This window comes from Microchirus variegatus (genome assembly GCF_963457635.1).
Source record: "Microchirus variegatus genome assembly, chromosome: 21".
In the NCBI taxonomy this organism is placed as follows: domain Eukaryota; kingdom Metazoa; phylum Chordata; class Actinopteri; order Pleuronectiformes; family Soleidae; genus Microchirus; species Microchirus variegatus.
In genome coordinates this window covers 18,132,007-18,151,398 of record NC_139822.1, presented here as the reverse complement: position 1 = coordinate 18,151,398, position 19,392 = coordinate 18,132,007, and the positions used below count along the sequence as shown (strand labels likewise).

Here is a 19,392-nt window from a genome sequence, read left to right as displayed (position 1 = left end):
TCAAATCATCATAAATATCAGAAAAAGCTCATTTTCATTCATGTTTTGGGGTTTTCTTTATGCTTTGATTGACGAGTAAAATACAAAAAATAAACAAAATCAGCACAGATATGTGGATTATTTGCTCTATCTTATCGGCTTTTTGACCACAAGGAACCAGGGTTTTGGTTCCTACTACTTGTTCTCCTCTTGTTTATTGGTGTGTTGCTTCCTGTGGCTGCGTTACAGCGCCACCTACAGGCCTGGCATATACACACAGTCGTGTTAAAGGGGTTTTCTTGTGTGTGAAGTCATTTCAGGGAGGGAACTATCGATCGCTAAATTTGATTTTGGTTTGTGGACAAAACGAGACGTTGGAGAACATCGTCCTTTCAACGACATTTTATGGACCAAACGATTCATCCATTAATAAGCTCCCTTCGTTCCCCCCCTTTTTCTTCCCATGGTTCACTCTGCCAGCGCGGAGATTGCCGTGGGCCGGGAGCTTCCGTCCAACGTCCTGACAAAAGGGGGGCAGGGTCAGAGGGGGGGAAAGGGGGGTGGTGGGGCAAGGGTAAAAAAGGAGCCCCCGTTTGATGTTTGATGACTGAATGCAGCCCTCAATTTCACCCTCTCTCGGCTCCTAACAACAGGGACTGGGGAAAGCGGGGATGAGAGGCAGCGACCGCGGCCGCGGCAAAGAAAATAGAAGTAAGCCGCCTATTGCAGCGCGAACCCCTGCCAGCTCCAAGAAAAGGCCCTTTCTCCCGGTCTTTTCTTTTTCGCTGCAGCGCTCACACTGGGAACCATCTTGGCTGGACATCGTCCTTCTTACGCTGCAGCTGAACGCACCCGGGTTTTTGCACTTTTATCAACTTGTTTAAAGACGTTTAAGCCGACAGATTGCAAAAACAGAACAAAGTTAGTGATAAAAAACTAAAAATACAAGAAAGACTGAAGTGGACTACTTCAATATGAGCCTTGTATACTCTTAGAAATAAAAGTGCTAAGTAGAACCATATACGGTTCTTCGGCTTGTCCTCATAGGAGAACCCTTTTTGGCTCCAGGTTGGAGGGTTCCACCAAGAACCCTTTTAAAAGCCTTTATTCAGGAAAGGGGTTTTAAAGGGTTCTCTGGATCAAAATGGTTCTTACTGGAACCATTAGTGTAGAGCTGAAACGATGAATCGATTATTAATCGATTACTAAATTAATCGCCAACTATTTTGATAATCGAGAATTGGTTTTGAAGCTTTTTTCATGATTAAAACAAGATTTCTGATTGTTTTAGCTTCTTAAATGTGAATGTTTTCTTGGTTTCTTTGCTCCATAATGACAAAGAAATTAAAACTGAATCATTTTGGTTTGTGGACAAAACGAGACTTTAGAGAACATCGTCTAGCTTTATTTCCAGCTTTGACAAACACTGATCAACGTTTTTTTAATATTTTATGACATTTTATGAACCAAAGGATTCATCGATTAATCGAGAAAATAATCGACAGATTAATCGATTGCGAAAACATTCGTTAGTTGCAGCTCTACATCAGTGTTACCAAGAACCCTCGATTCTTGGTTTTTCAGGAGCAAATGGTTCCAGGTAGAACCTCGGCCCTTGTAGAAGGACCCTTTTGGAACCCCTATTTCGAAGAGGGGGCCCTGTGTGTCGTCCTACACCAAGCGAAAAGTGAGGTCTTGAGAAGGACACGTATCTCAAACCCTTTCGCTCTTACAGTATGTTGGCGATGAAGAGCGAGTGAGCGAGTGAGTGAGGATTTGGCCGCAAGATTTGGGATTTTGGGAGTTAAAAGGATCTGAGAATCAGCGACAGAGGAGGTGAAAGAAAGCCACTCACAGCTTGTTGAGGCTGTCCAGTCCAGAGAAGGCCCCGTTGGTGTCCTCTATTGTGCCCGAGATGTCGTTATGGTCCAACTCCCTGTGGAGAACGAGAGAAAAGAAAAAGAAGAGAAGGGGGGATAAGAAGAGCTGGAAGAGGAAGGAGGAGAGAGGAGGAGAGAGGCTGCCAGGGCTGAAGCATTTCACGGCCTCTGGCAGAGGCTGGTTTGGAAGTCACGGGTTACCATCATCATCATCATCATCATCATCATCATCATCATCATCCGCCCCCCTCCCCTCTCTGCACCTGGTCTTTGGAGCCCCCCCCCCCCCCCCCTCTGCTCTGCCAACCAAGCGCATTCTTTCCTTAGAAGGGTGGAGAACGAGTGTTGAGCTCAGCATGTATAATTCATGACAACGCTGCCGAGGAGGAGGAGGAGGAGGAGGAGGAATTGGCGCGAACACAATGCTGTTGCGAGAGTCGCCGCGCTTTGGAATTGTTAGGTCGGCGGTGGCAAACACCAAGGCTACGACTGCGACTTTAAAAAGGCTGCTCCAGATCCAGAGTCTGCTCGAGAATGAGGCCGTTTCCATTCGAGTTTTGAAACAAAAACTTGGGTCAGCGTTTCAGTTTGGACGTTTGGAAAAACGATGACGCGACTGTCCCACGTTCACTTACGCCAAATTAAGTCTTATTTTCAGTATCAGTTTTACGCAAACGTGGCAGGAAGAAAACCTGGTTTTTTGTTAGCGACAAATGGGCTCTGAACGGGTCCTCGACTTTGACACAGGCGCCAGACGACGACTCTGATTATCCGAAATAGACGTTTGTGCCAATTTTCATGCGTGCGGATGAAACCACTTTCATTTTAGCTGCTGTTAGGGGGCGCTGTGGAGCGCACAGTGCTATAACACCAGCAGAGTGCGTGGAGTTACCAATTTTTCCGCCATTGGCAAAAACCTTTCTACGATACCTCGTGGTATTCACCATCAGTAATCTACGACGTGTTTTTTAAGGTCAATCATTGGCCAATCGCTAGCCACGCCCACTCGTTAAACCAGTTTCGTTCGGGAACTGCGTGTTTTAAAATCTTGCTAATCTTTCGTCGGTTCAGGAGTTGCGGTCAAGCAATGGATTCAAATACAGGCAACAGAGATACAGGGGCTTCTCTAGCAGTCCAATAGTTTACGATAACTCGCGATATTCACCATCCGTAATCTACGACGTGTTTTTTTTAGGTCAGTTATTGGCCAATCGCTAGCCACACCCACTCACCAAACCAGCTTAATTTCTTGGGAATTGTTTTCATGCACGTTTTAAAATTGCGAATCTTTGGTCGGATCAGGAGTTGTGGTCAAGCAATGGATTCAAATACAGGTAACGGAGATACAGGGGCTTCACTAACAATTCAAGGGTCCCCCCCCCCACCCCACTTTGGATGATAATTGAAAAGAAAAGTCCTCCTTTTCTGCCATTAACTTTCAAATTTGAGAAAGGCCTTTGAGGTTAACGGTCAGTTCTGCGATAACTCGCGATATTCACCATCTGTAATCTACGACGCATTTTTTTAGGTCAATTATTGGCCAATCACAAGCCACGCCCACTCACTAAACCAGTTTCATTAGGGAATTGTTTTTATGTGCGTTTAAAAATTGCGATTCCTTCGGCGGAACAGGAGTTGTGGTCAAGCAAAGACGGAATGGATTCAAATACAGGTAAAACGGATACAGGGGCTTCTCTAACACTTGTTGAAGGGTCTTTGTCCCCCCCCCCCCCCATTGGAGCCCCCCCCCCTTTGGCTGATAATTGAAAAGAAAAACAACAGAGTCGTCCTATTCAACCATTAAAGACTTTCAAATCTGAGAAAGGCCTTTGAGGTTAATGGTCAGCCACACCTTTGACCACCTCCACAATAGCAGCCTCCGCTCCACCTCCTCCCTTTGCTTCCCAAGCATCTCTAACACCCCCCCCCCCCCCATCCTCGCCCACATCCTCCCCCCCTTTTTTGCTTCTATTCAGTCTCTATTGGCCGGTGTCTTAGTCCGACTGCACTGCGGCTGCCAATTTCCTACTCTTTCTGGCTGGCTGGATGTGAATGGCTGCTGCCTTGTTAAAGCAAAGCCAGTGGTGGGGGCCGTGGAGGAGGAGGAGATCGGGCACCACACCCCCCCCCTTCTTCAACGCCATGGCCGAATTAAGAGGGCAGCATGGCTTGTTTGGAGCTTTCACACCCCGGTGCAGGCTCCAGCCCCATGCCAGCGCGGTCCAGCGGGCCGACCCAATTAAAGCTTCCCCCGGCTCCTTTTCAGGACCCGTCCTCCCAAACGCTGATTAGATTAGATTAGACCTGCCTCAAAGAAAAAGGAGAGCGCTATCTGTGCCGCAACACAATCGCGGCACAGATAGCGACCGCGCGCGGGAGATGACAGGAGACGCTTAGGGTATCGGCGGAAAAAAAGATATTGGGCGCTAAGTGAGCGCCGACGGCAAAATATAAACAACGACTTCAGACGAGACGGAAACCGCGAGGAACGGAGCAGAGATACGGTTCAGCCTCTTGTCCGAACACTCTCTGCAGAAACAAGTGCCAACACAGAGAGACTCTATGTGCCTTGGCTTGTCACCTCGCTTTGAGATTTTCAAGCTAGCACTGGCACTTCTCTGCTCGCTGGCTCGCTCACAAGGAGGAGGAGGAGGAGGAGGAGGAGGAGGAGGTACAGCCAAAAAGGACTTTGGTTGGGAACCAAGACCCCCATGTTTTCTCCTGGATTTATCCCCCTGCCTTCCTCCCTTTCATTCCCTCCTCCTCCTCCTCCTCCTCCTCCTCCCTCTCTCTTTCTCTGGGCTGATTGTGCAAAAGGTGAACCAGAGCAGAAAAACAAAAACAAAACAAAAACCTCTTGTCTCGTCTTTATTCGCGGCCATTCTAAAAAGCAGGATCTTCCCCCCCCCCCCCCCCCCCCGACACAGAAAGACTCTTACGGCCAAGTTTGTTGGGAACCAGTGGCCAAGTCAAAACAGAGAAAACCTCAAACAAAACCAGACCAAAGAGGTGGAAAAGAGGTGGAAAATAAGACTAAGTTGCTGCAGAGTCTGAGGCCGTAGTGATGCATGAGCACTGAGCGCAGATAAAAGAGCAGAGCTGACGTGAACACAAACAGGCCTGCTTCAGTTATGATAAACATGTGACCGTGAAAAACACTGATCGTCTTCTTCTTCTTCTTCTCGTTTCCACACATGCAGCGAGTTAACAACATAGAAAACGGATGAACATGGACTCAGACGTGAACAGAGGAGCTGCTTTTTTCGGGGTATGAAAACCATTATTGTTATTATCGACGGACCTCCACGACAGACTCGAAACATCCCACACGCAGATTTTTGAAAGAAATCTGGGACGATAACGAAGCCTGAGCGAAGCCAGTCGAGAAACGAAAAAGAGGCGGACTTTACACTGCGGCGACAAACCAGTGACATCTTGCAGCTCTTTTGTAAACATCCAACATGGCGACCACAACAGACGAGCATCTGTGTTTTTTCGATTCGGCCGTTGCTTCCATTTTAAGTGAAATGGCGAAAGTCTATCGTAGAAAAACTACAACAACAAGCACGTTTGTTGACATGTTTTCTGTCAACCTCATTCTACCGTAGAATCTACAATACCGTTCAAAATTTTGGGCTCACCTATACCATTTTTCTGGTGTTTTCCATTAAAAGTCAGACTTTTATTCATCAAAACAGTCATTGACATTGACTATTTTTCGTCAAAGAAGCAGCAAAAACTGTTTTCAGCTGTGCTAACATCATTGCGCAAGGGTTTTCTAATCATCCAATAGCCTTTTAACGCCATTAGCAAACACAATGTACCATTAGAACACTGGAAATGGGCCTATACACTGTAAAAAAAAATAAAAAAAATTGAGAAAACTCAAAAAATTTCAAGGCAACTTGATGCAATACATTTTTTAGTTTACAGCCCAACAAAAAAATAAAATAATTTTTTTAAACTCGCAAATTGATTGCAGCAAGTTGCCTTGAAATTTCTGAAGTTTTCTTTTTTACAGTGCATACACCTATGTGCATATTCCATTAAAAAACAGACGTTTGCAGCTAGCATAGTCGTTTACCACATTAACAATAGTATAGAGTAGGCTAGTGTACGTCTGTTTGGTGACTGCGAGGTAACCGATGGTTGATGCCGAAATTTTAGTGACTTATCAACATTTATCCCAAGCCCTTCCATTTATTCGGGCTTGGGTAATACACTCTTATATATAGAAATAAAAGTGCTAGGAGGTGCTTTGGAGGGTTCCACCAAGAACCCTGTTAAAACCCTTTATTCTCTGGATCAAAATGGTTCTTACTGGAACCATTAGTGTTACCAAGAACAACTTGATTCTTGGTTTTTGCAGAAGCAAATGGTTCCAGGTAGAACCTCAGCCCTTGTAGAAGGACCCTTTTTTCGAACCCTTATTTCTAAGAGTGGTATGGATTGGGTCAGCCTTTGTCTTAGAGGGGACTCAAACCAGCAACCTTCGTGTAACAAAATTCACTTTCCGCTTTTTTTTTTGCCACCGGCTGCTCTATGAACTCTCTGATAATAAACGGATTAAAAAAAAGTCTACCTCGACGCAGTCATGATGTCACAGTAAAAGGACGAGAGAGCACAAGACTACGCAAAGGCAAAAATGCCTGTTGGGACAAGAGAAAGTCAGGAATGAGACGTTAATCACGCTTCATTATCTGGATATGAAGTGATCTGTCAGCTTATGAGATTCATATCCCATAGCCATAAAGGCAAATGAGATTATTAAAAAAAAAAAAAAAAAAAAAAACCTGGCATGGAAAGTAAACAAACCCCGGCTCACTTGAGTCAACTCGAGCCGAAATATCAAATATCACACGGGGCAAAAACCAATTTTAACAATCTCGGCTTTCACAGCTCCCGAGTGGCACATCATCATCATCATCATCCGCAGGTGCTAACCCATAATGAGTTGGATTATTTGAGGGTGGTGGTGGGGGGGTGGGGATTATTTTGGGGGTGAACTTACAGGACGCGTACGGCCTTCAGGCCTCTGAAGGCTCCCTCTGCGACGTGGCTGATGGAGTTGTGGCCCAGACGCAGGGTGTGGAGGTCGCCCAGCACGGCCAGGCTGCCTTCATCCAGACGGGTCAGATTATTGTACGACAGATTACTGCAGAGAGAGAGAGAGAGAAACAAGAGCATGAGACTCAGGGAATGAAAACAGAGCAGAGAAGGAGAGAGAGCGAGCGTGAGTGTGTGTGTGTGTGTGTGTGGTCTGGAAGGAGTTGGCAGAAGAGCGAGGCAGACTCGCGACATCATTATAATTCCATTTCATGGCTGATTTCGATGTCTGTTTGCCACCCTGTTGTGTGTGTGTGTGTGTGTTTTTCCATTGTGCTTTTGCAGAAATTTGAGCTCGACTGAAAAAAAAAAAAAAAAAAAGTTTTTGACAGGGAAGAAAAAGAAAGAAATTCACGGTCTGAACACCAGCGTTTACAGGCCTACATGAGCGTGTGGTAAAACCCCGGGGGGAATATAATGTCACTCTTGGTTTTCTGCAGCCCTCAAAATATCACCGATGTTTGTAAATTCCACTTGTTTTAGGGAATCTGGATTGAAGGAAAGTCTACGACAGGCACTTAAAAAATGTATCTTTTCAATCATTTGCTGTTGAAAATGATTTGGCTGAAGCTATGAAATGGACGTCTGTGAAATATTCTCTTATTTTGATTTTAAACAGGCGTGTCGGACAGATTTCACTTTATATATTTACACTGTCAGAAATGTTGTTTTTTTGGCAACGAAAGGTGGGCCAGAGCATTATTTTCTGTCATAAAATGAAACTAGATAGATTTCGTAGCATTGGTGAAAATTCGCCAAAAAAACGCCTCCGTTTTCGCGCTCAATCCAAAATGGCGGCCTTCCTGTAGGATTCACAGGACACTCGTCATCGACTTTTATTTACAGCACAACCTCACGAACGCGTGTACCAAGTTTCGTTCATGTACGTTAAACCCGATTTAAATTTTTAACCAGGCCTGACGCGGTCGCAAAAATCTGTGAGTTTTGGGGAAGGCCTCAAAAATGCGATTCATTTGGTGGAAAAAAAAATAAAAATAATAATTCCTTGCATTTCAATAGGGTAAAAATAGACATACAGGATTGTTATAGATCAACTACATCACTGTATCGTCTGTTTTGATCACTGATTAATCAATTTTTCTTGATTTTTTTTCAGCTTCTGAAATGGGATTTTCTGAAAACTGAGGTTTGAAAACATTTATTTTAATCTCCTCTTTTAATATTTTCTTGCATTTTATGCACTAAACGTGAGAATTCATGACAATAACGCGTCAATTGCAGCCCTAGTTCTTATCATTTGGAAATTTAGACCTACATTAAAAGGCGCCATATCTAAGAATGTGGCCAAAAACGGTTACTGCACTCAAATTTAAAATACCGCCATTACAGCTCAGACGTAACTGGCAACCCGTGGTTGCTCGGCAGCTGAGACTCTACTGACTGCAATGATTGGTATTTTATGGAGTCATATCAAAGTGAATTATTCCATAATAGAAGGCATCTTTCTTTCTATGTGGGGACAATAAAACGTGACAATCCAGCAAATTTGAGCTATATTTGCATCATTTTGATAGAGATTGGTTCGGCAAATTGGTTAAAATGTCATTTTATGTATAAATCTTGGCTTAAGCGGTTGTGAAAATGCAGCTAATTTGTTGTTCACGTTGTTTTAAAGCGTGGTCAAAGGCAGTATCAGTATCGTGCTCTGCTTGAGCGCTCGTGTGTGCACAGATTCTCCCCCTGTACAAACGTTAATAACAGGCTTCTCGTAAACGCCCGTCACTCTCTCTCGAATCAACCGCGGCGCTTTATCATAACTCCACATAATAAAGTCATATAACTCGCTAGCGCGGAGGTTCTCGATACCCGCGCACAGGAAGCGGCGCCGACGCGGACGTCTTCTGTCGCCTGTGACGGTTACACAAACACAGGCGCCGCCGCCGCCGCCACTGTCGCCACCACTGTCGCCTCCGCCGTAGTAGCGCGCTGCTATCTGGAGGCTAAACCTGCGTCGCGCACGCAGTTAGCAACGCCTCAGCTGAGCTCAGCACTTTACAGGAGCGAGATACGGCCGCCGTGTCAACAGAGCAGGAAAGACTCTCGGATAATAACTCCTCGTTTAGTCCACAAAGGCCGGGGCGGAGAAGGCGATCCCTCGCTGTAATTGCCACAACACAACTGGAAGAGGATTACACGCCCGTTTGCCAACACCCCCACCTTTCCCCCCCCGCCACCCCCGCCACCACCGCGCTTCAAAACCGACTACAAAAACTCTTGTCGAGGGTTTGAGTGCTGCTGAGCCCGGCTCTAATTATGGGATAAACAGGCTTATGTTGAGAATAGAGCGGCGTATTGAGTGTTAAAAACACAATGTCGTTTAACCCTGAGGAAGGTAAGACGGTTGATATGGGCTGAGTGTTGGGTTCTCAGGCTACGCAGTTTTCGAGAGACGACACGTGATCGACTACAAATGACGTGAAAATAATCAGCGTTTTCAAATTGTCAAAGGTTGCAATTGTTACAAATTGTGACGTAATTTAATTTAATGTATTAAATTGTAATTTTTATTGGTTAATTATTGAAAGAAAGTCACTGTTTTGTTGCTTTAGGGTTGCTCACGGCTCATGTTGTGGAGGAAAACTGACAACGTAGCTTGAACTGGGGAGGATAAGAGCCAGAATTCAGAGATTAAAGTCAGGATTCTGAGGGAAAAGGAAGAATTCTGAATTTAATCCCAGAATTTTGAGAAAATAATCAGAATTGTGAGAAAATCTCTTACTTTATAATCTCAGAATTCAGATGTTTTTTTTGTTTGGTTTTTTATTCTGACTTGAATCACAGAATTCTGACTTTAAACTCAGAATTCTGATTTTATTTAAAATTCTGACTATTTTTATTTTTAAAATCATGAGATTAATCTCAGAATTCTTACTTTTGCTTCAGAATTCTGATTTTATTTAACATTCTGAGTAATATTTTTTTTCTCAAAATCATGAGATTAATCTCAGAATTATGACTTTTGTCTCAGAATTCTGATTTTTATTTATCTTTATTTCGCTTTGTTATACAGTAATACATATTGGAGACAATATTATATATATAAAATATCTTTAAGTTCTTGACCTTGCATTAGAATTTTGCTTTTTTTGATAGTGTGTCACATGGTAATGCTTAAAAAAATTGAATTTTGAACAGAAACGTGATTTAAAACAATCAAAATCGCTGCGACTTTGATTCCCCACAAATCTCCTCAATAATAAACAAATAATCATTCCAGTTCTAACCAGAAGAAGCACCAGAAGTGTGTGTGTGTCTGAGGGGTTTTCTTACACACAAAAACAAAGATGCTGCTACTCACAGTTCCCTCAGCTTCTGACAGAACTTCCATCCGTCCGGGTTGATGCGGGCGATGGAGTTGTTGCTGAGGAAGAGCTGCTGCAGCGAGGTCAGGCCGTACAGAGAGCCGCTGTTCACCTCGCTCAGACTGTTGTAGTCCAGGTGACTGTGGGAGATGAGAATACAGGCGTTAGTATGGTGAGAATCAAGGGATGTTGTCACAGTAGTTTGCCGGGGATCAGTTGCACCACTTTTACTAGCAATTACGTAGAGATTGTTGGGTTTATGGCTATAGCGTAACCTCGCTAGCTGTCGGCAGAATGAAAGAAAAACACAATAATGGCTCGTTGTCGTCGGCAAAAGTGTTCCTAGAAACAGAGTCCACGCTTCAGATGAGTACGATGACACGTATATTTATTCCCAGTACCGTTCTTCACATAGCGAACTAGCTAGCTCCGTCGATTGTGCGGCGCTAGGAGCTGAACGCGAGCTCCGCCTCAATCTCTTCAGGGTCCACCGTACGAGTTACAGCTCGTCGTTGTCGCAATTAGCTGCAAACTAGGTAGCAGTTTGTGGTCCATGATACAACGATTCTGTGCTAATCAACAATCATATATCGATACGTCGCTATATTAGCCTAGCTAAAGAAAACTAAACGTTAATGTGAAAAGTTAAAAGTGCAGGATTTCCCCATGTATTCACAACATGGAGAAGAAAGGTCATAAAGTCTACGTATAGAACGTGGATGTAGCATCGCTTAGCGTAGCTTTCTCCACCGCTATCCTGCTGTAAACTCGCAGAGACGAGCACATCGACGAGTATCGATTATCGCATTCCACGGCGAAGGACGACCACAAATCGCCAAATCCATATTCTGACCCAATCCTGCCTGACTTAACCTCGACTTAATCCTGAATTTAGTAGAGCCTAACGCTAAAGCGCTGCAAACCCCACACAGGCAAAACAAAATACCGAAAGTCCAGTTAAATCTTATTATAGTCGTCTGCAGCAGCGTTTGAAAGGTTTTCGCGGCACAATTTGCGACAATTACTGTGTTATTCTGCGCGTAATGGGGAGTAATGTGTAAAAGATTGTGATGGCTTGAGATTGTGAGCGACTTCCAGTAAAACACACACACACAAACACACAAAAGAGCTCCTTGTTTTCCCGACCTCTGACTGGTACAAACGCGATCAGCCTGCGAGTTAAGTTAAGTGCGTTTGCTCCGAGCGACACGCTGTAACCAAACTCGATAAATCAGGCGGTAAAAAGATACCGTGACGGCTGAGAAATCCATCACATGGATCGTTTCCTACATAGTTCCCAGACTTAAACTGAAGACCAGAGGTGGAAAAGACCTTCCCTGGTTCATCAGATGTGCAGACTCTCAAGATCTAAAACCCAACTGTTGGACTCTCGTTTTTTGGGGGGTGTTTCTTGTGTTGTATATAGTTTGCATATGGTGCTATTAACCCAGCCACTGGAGGGTCAACATCCAGTGCCGGTCCCAAGCCCGGGTAAATGGGGAGGGTCGCATCAGGAAGAGCATCCAGCATAAGAAATAGGCAGATGATCCACCATTGTGACAAAAGCCGGAAAAGATGTGGTGGTGAAACCCTGGTTCTGTACAGCACTTAAACGTGAGTATTAAATGCACTGTGTTTAGAGCTGAATCAATTTAAAAAATATATTTTTTTTCTTTCAAAAAAAATATTTTTTTTTTTTTCAAAAAAATTATTTTTTTTCTTTCAAAAAAAATAAAATTATTTTTTTTTTCAAAAAAATTATTTTATTTTTTTTCAAAAAAAACTTTTATTTTTTTTCAAAAAAAACTTTTATTTTTTTTCAAACATTTTTTTTTTTTTTTCAAATTTTTTTTTTTTTTTTTTCAAAAAAATGTATTTATTTTTTTCAAAAAATGTATTTATTTATTTATTTTCAAAAAAAAAAATCAATTTTTTTTTTCTAAAAGTTTTTTTCTGAAAGGGTTATTTTTTCAAAAACGTAATTTTTAGTGTTAATTTTCAAAGTAAAAAAACAAAACAAAAACAAAATTTCCAAAAAAAACATGTTCAATTTCAAAAAAAAAATTAAATACATTTCCTAACTTTTTTTTTTCTAAAAGTTTCCTGAATTTTTTAACAAAGAAATAATTAAAACTGAATCATTTTGGTTTGTGGACAAAACAAAGACATTGGTTTGATCAACGTTTTCTAACATTTTCTGACATTTTATGGACCAAACAATTCATCGATTAATCATGAAAATCATCGTTAGTTGCAGCTCTAATATCCTTTGTGTATGGTGCTAATAACCCAACCACTGGAGGGTCAACATCCAGTGCCGGTCCCAAGCCCGGGTAAATGGGGAGGGTCGCATCACAGAAGGGTATCCAGACGCCTGTGGTTCTGTGCAGCACTTAAACGTGAGTGCTAAATGCATCGTGTTTATTTAAACGATGAGTTTTTGAATGTTTTTAAATGACTTACAGGACTTTCATCTTGGCCAGGTCCCAGAAGGCCCCGTCGGTCAGTTTGCTGATGCTGTTCCTCTGCAGCTTGAGGACCTCCAGGCTGGACAGACCCTGGAAGGTCAGACCCTCCACTTGGCGAATCCTGTTCCTGTTGAGCTCACTGAAAGGTAAACAGACAAACATGCGAGATAAATTAAGACATAAGTTCAGGAAACGAGCCCCGCATTCACTCACTCCCTCCCTCTAACTTCTTTTCTTTTCTTGTCTTTTTGGAATGCTTCGCCTTTGCTCTACTGTACACGACCATCCATCATGTAGCACTGCACGCTTCAGTTGGAGCACATTGCCTTTAACAAACCCCCGGCTTTAAACACGCATTCCACAGCCGTGTCCTTTCCACCTGTGGCAGAGAGCCAGCTGTGTTCACCTGCAGCACACACACACACACACACACACACACACACACAGAGCTAAAGCCACAAAGAAAACATGGAATTAACTTTTATACGGAGGGTAATGGACTCACGATGTGGCTCCACACCAGGTTTTTTTTGTGCATCACAACCGTGTGAATCAACCAATATAAGTTGATATAACTTGTGCTGATGATTTTATCAACTATCTAACCAAGTGCTTCTGGTTTTGTAATGACGACATTTTGTAACATTCTTGCTAACGTACGCGACATCCGCTAATATTAGCGTCATGTTTTTGTTACATTAAAATATTTTGTAATATTCATGCTAACGTACGCGACATCCGCTAATATTAGCGTCATGTTTTTGTTACATTAAAATATTTTGTAATATTCATGCTAACGTACGCGATATCCACTAATATTAGCGTCATGTTTTTGTTACATTAAAACTTTTTTGTAATATTCACGCTAACACACGCGATATTCGCTAATATAAGCAAAATGTTTTTGTTACATTAAAACACTTTGTAACATTCATGTTAACGTACGCGATATACGCTAATATTAGCTAAATGTTTTTGTTACATTAAAACATTTTTATAATATTCATGCTAACGTACGCGATATCCGCTAATATTAGCGACACGTTTTTGTTACATTAAAACATTTTGTAATATTCATGCTAACGTACGCGATATCCACTCATTTTAGTGCCATGTTTTTGTTACATTAAAACATTTTGTAATATTCATGCTAACGTACGCGATATCCGCTAATATTAGCGTCATGTTTTTGTTACATTAAAACATTTTGTAACATTCACGCTAACGTACGCGATATCCGCTAATATTAGCGACACGTTTTTGTTACATTAAAACATTTTGTAATATTCATGCTTACGTACGCGATATCCACTCATTTTAGTGCCATGTTTTTGTTACATTAAAACATTTTGTAATATTCATGCTAACGTACGCGATATCCACTCATATTAGCGACATGTTTTTGTTACATTAAAACATTTTGTAACGCTTTTTTTGTAACTTAATTCATCTATAAATGCGAGAAAAGTATGGAATAAGTGCCAAACAGTTTGCTCGACAGGCTTCAAACTTGGCACGTGGCTTACTGAAGGCACCAGTGTGTGCACTTCCTACTTTGACGTTGTTTAGATAAGAAAAACAAAAGATATGAGCCAAAGAGCAGACTGATATTTCACTAAAATAACCGCTTCTGCCCCTACAAACACATTTTTTTTAGTATTTTCGCAAAATTATTACATTTATTTGGGTCACGACTGTCGTAACAGAACATTCAGCCGCTGTCCCACGCCTAATCTGAACTTGAGGTATGTGTGTGTGTGTGTGTGTGAGTGTAGGCCACAAAAGCCCCCGGGTTGGCAAAGATAAACATCCACGCAGGTCCCTTTTGTGTTGCCGTGCATCAACCACCAGCATGTGCAGATAGATACAGTGTCACTGAGGCCACCTGGCCAACAAAAGGCACCTGGAGGGGGGGGGGGAAACCGGGACTCCCATTACGCCCGGTCCCTTCACTCCGAGGCAGAATGGAGGCGTTGATCTACAAATGGGTTTAGACCTCTCTCTGCTAACGCTGCAGGGAAGTTTGACGGAGATAATGGAGCACAGTGTGGAGAAAGAACAAACCACTTTGGGGGATATGGAAGACGGCAATAAATCAGGAATAACGCGACTCGGGTGTTTGCCCAGTCAGACCATATCCACCCCTGGAGGTACAGCTCACACTGATATCATCCAACACACTCACACACACATACATACGAACGCCTCCTCGTTTTCATTTAAACTCTTAATTCTTTCCGGTTCTGTTAAAGAAGTTTGTTTCATTTTTTTAAAGCACAGCACAGCGGTGACTCACAGCTGGGTGAGTCTCGGGAGCTGGAAGGCTCTGACGGGGATCTGGCTGATGCGGTTCCGGCTCAGTCTCAGGACCTGGAGAGTGGAGCCCAGGTGGTCCAGAGCTCCCAGCTCCAGTGCGTTGATCTTGTTGTTGTTGAGGAACCTGAACGAAGGCGACAGCAGCACATTGTGACGTCGTACCACACCACAGATGTGGGTCTTTTCAGCTGATATCAATGGCTGTAGTCTTATTTCCACAATTTTGTCTCTTTAATTCATATTTTGTGTTGTATGCCACTTGTTACTCACAGCTTGTGGGTATACCAAATTCATTTAAATAATTTTTATTGCTTTTTAATGTAAGTAAACAAGTTTTAGTGCCTGAGCATGTTTCTGAAAACGAAAAATGCGTCATTTGCAAATAAGCAAATATTAAACTGCCAAAGCAGAATATAAAAAAAATATATAATTCATTTGATTTAAGAATGAATGCTGATTAAAAAACATTACCACTTGTCAAACACCTGTTTAAACTCAGGTTTAAACCTTTTTTGATATCATTAATCTATGTGTAAACCTGTTTTGATATCATTCAACTACATTTAAACTCTTTTTTATATCATTAAACTACATTTAAACCCTTTTTTATATCATTAAACTATGTTTAAACCTTATTTGATATCATTAATCTATGTGTAAACCTGTTTTGACATCATTAAACTACATTTAAACCTTTTTAATATCATTAAACTACGTTTAAACCTTTTTAAATATCATTAAACCAAGTTTAAACCTTTTTAATATCATTAAACTACTTTCAACCTAATTTAATATCATTTAACTATATTTAAACCTTTTCTAATATCATTAAACTACTTAAAACCTTTTTTAATATCAATAAACTAAGTTTAAACCTTTTCTTAATATCATTAAACTAATTTAAACCTTATTTAATATGATTAAAGTCTACTTTACACCTTATTTAATATCATTAAACTACTTTAAACCTTATTTAATATCATTAAACTACTTTACACCTTATTTAATATAATTAATTTTACGGTAAATCTCATTTAATATCATTAAACGTCATTTAAACCTTATTTAATATCATTATACGACATTTAAACCTTTTTTAATATCATTAAACTAATTTAAACCTTTTTTTATATCATTTAACTACTTTAAACCTTTTTCAAACATTATTAAACTACGTTTAAACCTTTTTTTTAAAATCATTAAACCTTTTGTTAATATCATTAAACTACTTTAAACCTTATTTAATATCATTAAACTACATTTAAAACTTTTTTAATATCATTAACCTACTTAAACCTTATTTAATATCATTAAACTATATTTAAACCTTATTTAATATAATTAAATCAGTTTAAACCTGGGTTTAACCTTAGTGTTATTGGTGAAGTGAGTGTTAAAAACACACTTACAGGTCTCTGATCTGTAGTCCAGCAGGAGGGAAGCTGTGGCCCCTCAGCTCGGTGATGTCATTGTTGCTCAGATCCAGTGTCTCCACAGACACCAGCTCTCTGGTCCGCCTGCCGTCAATGCTTCGGATCTTATTGTGATGTCTGGAACAAAATTAAAAGACACAAAAGTAGTCATTAGCTTTGTTTGTCTTCACCCGACACACAAAATGTGAGCTTTGAGAGCTTCCAAACAAGAGAAGAGCTTGGCTTCTTTAAACAATGCCGAGGACACCTGTGCTCCTCCACGGAGCTCAGTCCTGACATTTATTACATGGACGGAGCCTCTGTGATCGACCAGAGCCACTTAAAGGTCTTTTTTGGGGGGGGGGGGACCGGAGTGTCATGGAATGAAGTAGAGCGCTGTGTAAATTCTCAAGGACCTCGCTTAATCAACCAGGGATTAAAAAAAAGAAGAAGAAGGATAAGCAGGAACACCTGGGCTGGTTTCCAGGAAAAGAGATTAATTAGTGTTTAATAATTAATTAAATACTAAATCAATAGCTAACCTTTTTTTTTTTTTTTTTTTTAATATCATTAATCAAAGGTATTTGTTAATATTTATCGTTTCTTTTAACCATTAAAGGACCGTTTAAAGCATTGGTTCTCAAAGTGCGGCCCGGGGGCCAATGGCGGCCCGCAGAAACATTTCTGGCGGCCCCGCAATGAATTACAGTTGATAGTTTTAATCCAGGAGCTACTAAGCTTGTTAAATGTTTATTGGACATTACTGGATACAGACCAATAAGTGTAAACAAAAATACTGGCTATTTACCTATCCTTACTTATCTATGTTTCTATATGTTTTTTTTTTTATTATTATTTATTTATTTTTGTTGTTGTACCGCGACCTTGACTGTCTTGAAAGGCGCCTTAAATATAATGCATTATTATTATTATTATTATTATTATTATATGGTGAATTTTAGTGTATTATTGTGTTATAAGCTGGTAATAAGCAGGTAGCTACAGCCCCCAATTACTAGCTATTTACCCAGTAAATATATGGTAACAGAAATGTGTTACTTGGTATAAACCTGTAATTAGAAGGTAAGAACAATGGCCAAAATACTGGGTAATTACCCAATAAATTATAAAGCGTTATTATATTAAAGCTTATATTACTTAATGCTAAACGGTGGAACTGCAATCTGGTCATTAAAATGATTACAAATGGGATTTATTTCTGTTTTTTTTTTCCTTTGGCGGCCCTCAGTCCAATGTTGGGTTCCTAAATTGGCCCTCAGGTATCAAAACTTTGAGAACCCCTGATTTAAAGGACCAAAGAACTCCTCGATGAATCAAGAACATCACTCGTTTTTAAAGGAAATCCCCAAAAAAATACATCAAACGCAGCGAGGAACCAAGAAAACATCAAGAAGAAAACTCATCGACATCATCCGTCATCGTGTTTTGTTGCGAGGTCACTGCGACCTTCACGTCCCACTACCGAATTCTAATCTGTTTATTCTGCTCGGTCCAAGAGGAACTCCCTGAAGGAGACGATGAGATATTACAAAAAGGAAAAAAGAAAAAAAAAACTTTACAAACAACCCTCAGGACTAAAGTGTCTCAGTTTCGTAGGAATTCACGTCATTAAACTTCCTCTCACTGCAGACAGGAAATATAACATATAACAATATAATATAAAAGTTTTCTGTAAACAAAACAACAAATGTCTTCATCCACGCAAAAAACGATGTAGTTTATATGCCAGGCCTGTGTGAGGCGCTGTGACGCTGACGTAGAGGGTAATTAGAACGATTCAGGGGAAAGATTATTCGCAATTTAAGGACAAAGTTACACGCTAGCAAAGTCAGATTTTGGCGACTGTTCACTTGAGATTTTAAGATGATTTTTGTTTTAATTGTATCTAGGGCTGCAACTAACGATTATTTCCTCGATGCTAGGTCCGTAAAATGTCAAAAAATTTAAAAAAAAATGCTCGAAAACTCAACTTTTCAACCACAGATGTAGCCTTAGGTGTTTTGTTTGCTTCATTAAAGCTCAACGTTAAAATTCTATAAACCAACAGCCAGACAATTACGCCATACTACATTTATCGCCAAATAAGAAATGCTAACATCGATGACCTCACGATGTTTGCGATGTCTGACCTGGTTCCAAAAAAACCACCATTATTTAAATCTGTATATTTTTTATTTTCTGTGATTTTGGTGACTTTTGGCGCCATATTTTCACTCCAGATTTTGAAGATTTCTGGTCTTCAAGCTGGGATTATAAGAAAATATCGCACTTTCAGACACAAATGATGGATTATTGTATCAAATAACACCGTCCTCTATCAATACAGTTACAAATAAGCAATATGTGTATTGATTGTTTTGGGGGATGGGGGTGGGGGGGCTTTTTTTGGCAACCCCTAGTGTGTGTGTGTGTGTGTGTGTGTGTGTGTCCTACCGGACGAACCTGTCAAAACAAGGTCAGTCCCTCCTTCCAGCAGATGGACACACACACACACACACACATTCTTGCACTTGCTGCATACTGAGGACCAGGATTTCCACTCTATAAATCAACACAATTACACATTTCTACTTCACGAATGACATCTGTGAAGAACTACTGGTTGCAGTACCATAAAATGTCTACAGGTGGAGCCCCAGAGCAAAAACGTGTGTGAAACGCCTGGGCTGGAAAACTGGGTTTTTATACCAAATCGAGGTCCTCGGTTTAAAAACAGAGTATACGAGTATAGCATGTTTACGACCTAAGGAAGTGATTTGAATGAAAACAAAATGTCCTCACTTTGTTGGTTAGAAACCCTCACTGGTCCTCAGTATGCCGCAAGTACAAGAACACACACACACACATATATAGACGGTCATTTATTGGTGTCTGAGAGGAGGAAGAG

The 19,392-nt window shown here is 41.0% G+C and overlaps 1 protein-coding gene across 1 annotated transcript in view; it reads right to left on the bottom strand.

The window, feature by feature from the left end:
- The window catches only part of lrig1 (leucine-rich repeats and immunoglobulin-like domains 1), a 60,182-nt gene that overhangs the window by 15,146 nt on the left and 25,644 nt on the right, over window positions 1-19,392 (bottom strand). The window contains exons 4-9 of the mRNA XM_083907495.1: window positions 16,482-16,622; window positions 15,053-15,196; window positions 12,752-12,895; window positions 10,285-10,428; window positions 6,871-7,014; window positions 1,835-1,915 (exon numbers count right to left, since the gene is read on the bottom strand). Coding sequence (XP_083763621.1) covers window positions 1,835-1,915; window positions 6,871-7,014; window positions 10,285-10,428; window positions 12,752-12,895; window positions 15,053-15,196; window positions 16,482-16,622 — 798 coding nt within the window. The remainder of the gene's footprint in view (window positions 1-1,834; window positions 1,916-6,870; window positions 7,015-10,284; window positions 10,429-12,751; window positions 12,896-15,052; window positions 15,197-16,481; window positions 16,623-19,392) is intronic.